Source organism: Kalmanozyma brasiliensis, assembly GCF_000497045.1.
Source record: "Kalmanozyma brasiliensis GHG001 unplaced genomic scaffold PSEUBRA_SCAF28, whole genome shotgun sequence".
NCBI lineage: Eukaryota > Fungi > Basidiomycota > Ustilaginomycetes > Ustilaginales > Kalmanozyma > Kalmanozyma brasiliensis.
This window is the reverse complement of record NW_015961968.1, coordinates 1-6,463: the sequence shown is the minus strand read 5'-3', so window position 1 is coordinate 6,463 and position 6,463 is coordinate 1. Positions and strand designations below refer to the sequence as shown.

Genomic DNA, 6,463 nt, shown 5'->3' with positions numbered 1-6,463 from the left:
TAACCCTAACCCTAACCCTAACCCTAACCCTAACCCTAACCCTAACCCTAACCCTAACCCTAACCCTAACCCTAACCCTAACCCTAACCCCTAACCCCTAACCCTAACCCTAGGGCAGAAAAAGATCAAAATATCGTCCGCCCTCTTTGCCGGTAACGAACAATTGGGCACTCGAACCAACAAGGGCCGCCACCAACGCAAACCGCGCGGCAGAGAATGCTGGCACTGCGGCGAGATTGGACATTTCGCCAAAGACTGCCCGAACGAAGCCCAGGAGGGCGCCCAAGACGGCAAGACCTCCAAGAAGGGCAATAAGACCACCGAGAAGAAGGACGGCAGCGTATTCGTCACAATCGACGGCGATTGTGTGCAAAGCCCCCACCTTTGGCTACTCGACGGCGGCGCCAGTCGCCATATCTGTGTCGACGACACACTATTTGACCGGATCACACCATCGTCGGACCAAATCCTCACAGCGGATGGACGATACACAAAAGCCAGCGGCGTGGGCACCGTCACACTCAAGGTGAACCTCGGTTACGGCAAGCAAGGTACCATTACCCTCCTCGACGTGCTATACATGCCCACCTTTGCAATTAACCTAATCTCGCAAGGGGCAATGCACGGGCTACTGCGACTCCAGCGCAGAGGAAGCGCAACGCTTGCCTTGAATCGCCAGGGAGAGGTCGTGTGCCGCGCCATGCACATTGGAAACCTGGCCTACCTCAACGTCGCGGGGGCTAAGGTTGCAAACCTCGTGGTATCCAGCGGGACCGCAGACGTCTGGCACAAACGCCTGGGACACCCCAGTCTTCAAAGGATGAAAGAACTTGGAAGAACCATCCCTGAGATCTGCACTAACGGTGGCGATTTCAAATGCGATGTCTGCGAAATCAACAAATCGCACAAGCTTCCTTTCAACCGAAGGACCACTGTCAGTCATCGACCCCTTGAACTGGTTCACACTGACGTTGTGGGACGAATGCCGGACGAGAGCCCAGAAGGATACAGATACGCCGTCACCTTCGTTGACAATTACACCCGATTCACCACCGTATACCTAATGCAGCGCAAGAGTGAGGTCTTCGAACACTTCAAAACCTACAAGGCACGCATGGAGACACAGACAGGTAGCATCCTCAAGCGCATCAGGTCCGACAACGGCGGTGAATACATCAGCAAAGAATTCGACGAATACATGGCCACGAACGGCATCATCCACGAGCTAACCTGTCCATACACACCCGAGCAGAACGGCATCGCCGAGCGAATGAATCGCACCCTCTTCAAGAAGGTACGATGTATGCTATCCGAATGTGGCGCCCCTCGCAAGATGTGGGGGGAGGCACTGCTGCACGCCACCTATTTGACAAACCGGCTACCCACAAAAGCGACGAACCTGGCAAGCCCAGTGTCCCTCTTCCTTGGATCTGAGACTGGAACCAAAGACCTCCGCGTCTTTGGCTGTGCAGCCTGGGTCCACATACCAGAAGAGCGAAGAGACAAACTTGGAGAACGAGCAATTCGGGCAGCATACCTGGGAATTGCCGCCGATACCAAGGGTCACAAACTGATTGACCCACTAACAGGGACAATCCTCGTATCACGACACGTCAGGTTCGACGAGAACCGATTCCCATTCAAGACCAGAACCCTCGGCGACCTCGCGAGGCACACTAAATCGACGGGTTGGCCAATCCTACAGAGCGAAGATCACGAACCGCTGGGGGAGATCATCAATACCCATGCCGACGACACTATCGCTAGCGACTCCGACGAACAGGGACATACCGCATCAGAACCTGGCACGCCACCCCTGGTGGCAACGAATGATGACGACGACGAGATTGGCACCCCACCACCCGTCGCCCTGGCAACTATCGAGGGCGATACGGCCACATCAGGCTCAATCAGCGAACTCGACAATGAACCATGGACACTCAAGGCCGCAATGGGGCGCCCAGACTGGCCACTATGGGAAGAAGCCATCAAGAGGGAACTAGAGTCACACGCAACAAACAATACGTGGACAGTGGTACCAACTCCCACGCGGGCAAACATCATCGGTTGCAAATGGGTGTTCAAGGTCAAACGTAAAGCCGATGGCAGCATCGACAAGTACAAAGCCAGACTAGTAGCACAGGGGTTCAGCCAGAAACACGGTATCGACTACGATGAAACGTTCGCCCCGGTGGTCAAGCTCAAGACACTTCGACTTCTCATGATCCTATCGCTCCAACTTGGGCTCACCATCTACCAGATGGATGTAGTTACCGCTTATCTCAATGGCGACATTGATACAGATATACACATGCGAGTTCCACCGCTCGCGCCCGACATGGAACTAGCGGGGACTACACCAGCGGATCGCAACCCTACAATGAACAAGAACACCTCAGTGGTGTGCAAGCTCAACAAGTCATTGTACGGCCTCAAACAAGCTGGACAAAACTGGTACCAGAAGGCCGACTCAACCCTTATCCAGATGGGGTTCACTCGAAACGAGCACGACCCTGCACTATACACCAAGACAATTGGCCAAGGGCCACCCGTCCTCCTCACCCTATACGTCGACGACGTCCTCATCTTCGCAAAGGAAAAGCGGGATGCCGACAACGTCATGGAACAACTACGCTCGCACTTCAAAATGACTGGGGGAGACGAACTGTCATACATCCTGGGTATACAAGTACAGACGAGCAGCAAAGGAACACACTTGTCGCAGACAAGCTACATTAGGCGACTATTGTTGCAGTTTGGCTTGCAAGACTCAAACTCGGTGACGACGCCAATCAATCCTGGCGTGGAACTCACTGGCGGCGAACAACTCGACGAGATGAAGCATTCGACCTACAGGACCATCGTTGGGTCAATCCTCTACATAGCGACATGCACCCGCCCGGACATAGCCTTCGCCGTGCAGAAACTTAGCCGACACCTGGAGAACCCCACCGAGGAAGCAATGAAGGCGGCCAAACACGCCCTCAAGTACCTGAAGGGAACGGATACGATGGGTCTCATGTACTCTCGCCAGCGAGAGCTATCCATCGCCAACGATGACTTTGGCAAACTTCTCGAAACGTACACTGATGCAGACTTCGCAGGGGACACGGAGACTCGAAAATCCACAACAGGGATGATCAACAACTTTGCAGGCATGCCATTCAGCTGGCTGTCCAAGAGGCAAGGATTGGTCACTGACTCGACCTGCCACGCGGAATACGTCGCGATGCACGAGGGAGTCAAAGAGTTAACTTGGTCAAGGCGCCTGCTTGCAACCATAGGCGTCAAAATCGAACTATCGTCCCCTCTACTCGTTGACAACACGGCCGCAGCCCAGCTTGCCAAGGATCCTAAGTTCCACAATCGAACGAAGCACATTGACGTCAAGTACCACTTCATCAGAGAAGCGGTGGAACAAGGAATGGTTGATGTCCAGGTCATCTCAACTCATGATCAATTGGCAGATATCATGACGAAACCTCTCCAAAGAGTCAAAGTAGTCGAGAATCGCGAGGGTCTACGAATTATAGCCCCCGATGGTGCGAAACCCGTGGAGCGGGTAAACTAAAACCGCAACCAATCACAAAGGAGTCAACAAAGGGGCCGGCTCGATACACATACCGACTTCATTTCACTTCTGCGCAGATCCACGGCCTTGAAGACTCTACAATCACTGCGCAGCCCACACAACACACAGACCGAGCAAAAGAAGAGCGTACGATAAGGTCTTATTGCTCTCTACCACCACACACCAACAACAGCATCGCCCGTCGCCATGTCAGACATCGGCGACCACATCAAGATGAACCGCCGCGCTGCGGCCCAAACGGCGGTCGATCGGCTTGTGCGGCAGCCCAAGAAGGCTGCGACGAGCAGCGAGGCCGCCGCCAGCACCAACGACGCTCCTAACGTCGACGGGCTCCACATCACGGACCCGCTCGATGATGGGAGCGACCTCACTGATGACGAGGAGGAGCAGCCTGCTCCCCTCACTCAAGACACGGCGGGGCCCAGCAATAGGCCCGCCCAACCCAAGAAGGCGGCCCGCAAGAGGGCTGCTCCAAGCAAGAAGGTGGCGGCGTCTCGTAAGACGTCCGCCAAGAAGGCCAAGACTTGGGCCAGTAGCCCTGACCAACGTCAGGCTACATCTTCACCCTCTCCCGGTCAGCAAACGACCGAAGACATCGTCATGGACGATGTGGGCAGCAGCCGAGGACGCTTCCAACGCTCCTCCACTGCCCGGGCGCTGAGTGAGCAGACCGGCCAGCTCATCGGCGCCAACCAGATGTTCTTGGGGAACCTCACCTCCCCTCGAACGTACGGATCGATCCGGCTTCAGGCACCGGACAATTCTCTCAACCAGCCTGACTCCTCCTCCGATCTCGAGGAGGAGTACAACGAGCTCACGGGCAGCGGGGTCACTCGGTCTGGGGGAGGCAGGCGCACACGCGAATCAGAGTGCCCTGTCAAGAACGTCAAGGAGTTCCCCCGGGCTCATCGAGATGATGACAATCTCTCGAAGCAGAACCCGCTGCCGTTCTCGGCCATCAACGATCGGTCCAAGCGGGAGCACTTCCCCAAGGACGATTGCCTGGAACCCGGCTTCGTTGTGATGCTGCCAGGGTTCGAGTGCAAGCACTGCGAGAACAAGCGTGCTTGTACCTTCGGCAACGGGCTCACGGCGAAGGGCTACCTTCGCATCAAGGATAACGGCACGGTCAAGAGCAAGTGCGATTGGTGCAGTCACGCCGGTGACAAGTGTACGCTCTTCGAGGGCAACACCACACTCAAGTCTGAGGCCAAGAAGGTGCTCGAGCACATCGGTCGAGACATGGATTGCGTCACCGTCGGCGCCGGTGATGATTCGGCCAAGTTCCGTGAACTTAGGCCGATGATCGCCAAGCTCAACGATGCCCTCGTCGACTATGGCCTCCAAGAGCCCACTCCTCAAGACTTGGAGCGCCAGGAGCGCTACAAGCGCAAGCGCAGGTAGAAGTCTCGGTCCCTTTTGTAGATAGTCGCCTCACTCAAATCAATGGTGGTGTTCTTGTCCAGATGTTGTGGGGGAGTGTTGGAAACCTCGCCAAGATGCGCAGTACTTGTCAACATATCAGGACGTAACACACACCAGCGATAGGGATAGGCGATTATAGGGGACTACAGTTTAACTAGCGCGAGCGAACCCTCGGAAAACCCAACAATAGTTTGCTGGATTGCGGCGACATCAACACCTCGCCGCCGCACCCTCGAATGTCGAACAAGCTCATCGGTTCGACATCGCTCAGGAAGATAACCAGGGACCACCCTCGTTCACACAAGCAACTAGCGCTGGCGCCAATACACAGTAGTCGACGGCAACTCGGTAACCAGGTCGCCTGACCATTGCATACGGCGTTCGACAAGGTGCAGACGGCGAAACGGACCATGGGAACCCGAGAGATAGCGTAACGACTCGACCAATGATATCGCAAGTCAGGAGCACGTCGGCAGGAACGGGGCAACCCCAATAAACGTGCACTAATGTCACAACCAATGGGGGAGAATGGCGAACAGGGAAGGATAGCCGCCAGGCGGCAAGGAGAATGGGGACTTAGGAAAGGAGATCCGCGAGGACCTCTACGGATGAGCCAGATTCACCAAGTGGACGTACAGCGAAGACTTGGTTGCTCTCGCGAGCGAGGCAACAGGTATATAACCAGCTTCTTGTAGTATAGTCGGCACTCCTTTCCTTATCGAATTGATTCCTAGTTTCCTATCCCACTACCTCCCTATCGCCCCCTAGAGTTGACCTCAAGAGAGCGATCACCACTTACACAATATCCGTATACGCTGTACTCCAAGCTACCTTGCAAGATACAGACGCCAATCGATACCTTCACTTCAGAAGCATCCCCATCTCTACCAGGCCGCGAGTATAACAATCGCGAGGAGATCTAGGATCCCTGAACAAACGTCAGACCACGACAGCTGAACTATAGGTGCCGTTACCCCGCAAAACCTTAATTTAGCTTGACTGTACCACGCGAGCAACATCGATCGGTGACCACAAGTCATTCAGCCCGATCGACATTCCTCTATCGATTAACGCTCTACTGTTTCACAGCAGGTGGAGTCACGCTGCGCGTGGCGGTCCGGCGAGTAGAACGGCGCAAAGCCGGCAGAGGAGGAAGCTCTCGAGCCATGTTGATGATGGCGAGCGCTTTGGTGGTGAAGATGATGGTGATAGAAGCTCTACACCGTTGCATCCTGCCGAACTCGAAGAAAGCGGCTGCGCAGGAGAACTTCATTTCACCTCGCAGGAGCTCGGATCTTGGAAGGGGGGTACTGTTATGGGTTCGCTCGAGAGGTATGGGTCCTTGCCGAATTCACGACTTTGGCAATACATGCCCAGCTCGGGCCGAACTTGAGCTAGCTTCTCGAGGGATGGCTAGCCGCTATCAAGGATCACTCCGGGAAGCTT

At 55.2% G+C, this 6,463-nt stretch overlaps 2 protein-coding genes across 2 annotated transcripts; both read left to right on the top strand.

Moving 5' to 3' along the window:
• Positions 1-118: 118 nt before the first annotated feature.
• Positions 119-3,571, top strand: PSEUBRA_003864 (Zinc finger, CCHC-type; the record flags this gene model as incomplete). Its single annotated transcript, XM_059465180.1, has 1 exon — positions 119-3,571. A coding segment is annotated over one exon (3,453 nt), but the record flags the coding sequence as incomplete, so codon positions are not given.
• Positions 3,572-3,778: 207 nt separating this feature from the next.
• Positions 3,779-4,996, top strand: PSEUBRA_003863 (uncharacterized protein; the record flags this gene model as incomplete). Its single annotated transcript, XM_059465179.1, has 1 exon — positions 3,779-4,996. One exon carries the CDS (start codon positions 3,779-3,781, stop codon positions 4,994-4,996), a length of 1,218 nt encoding a protein of 405 aa, XP_059321456.1.
• Between the last annotated feature and the right edge of the window lie 1,467 nt (positions 4,997-6,463).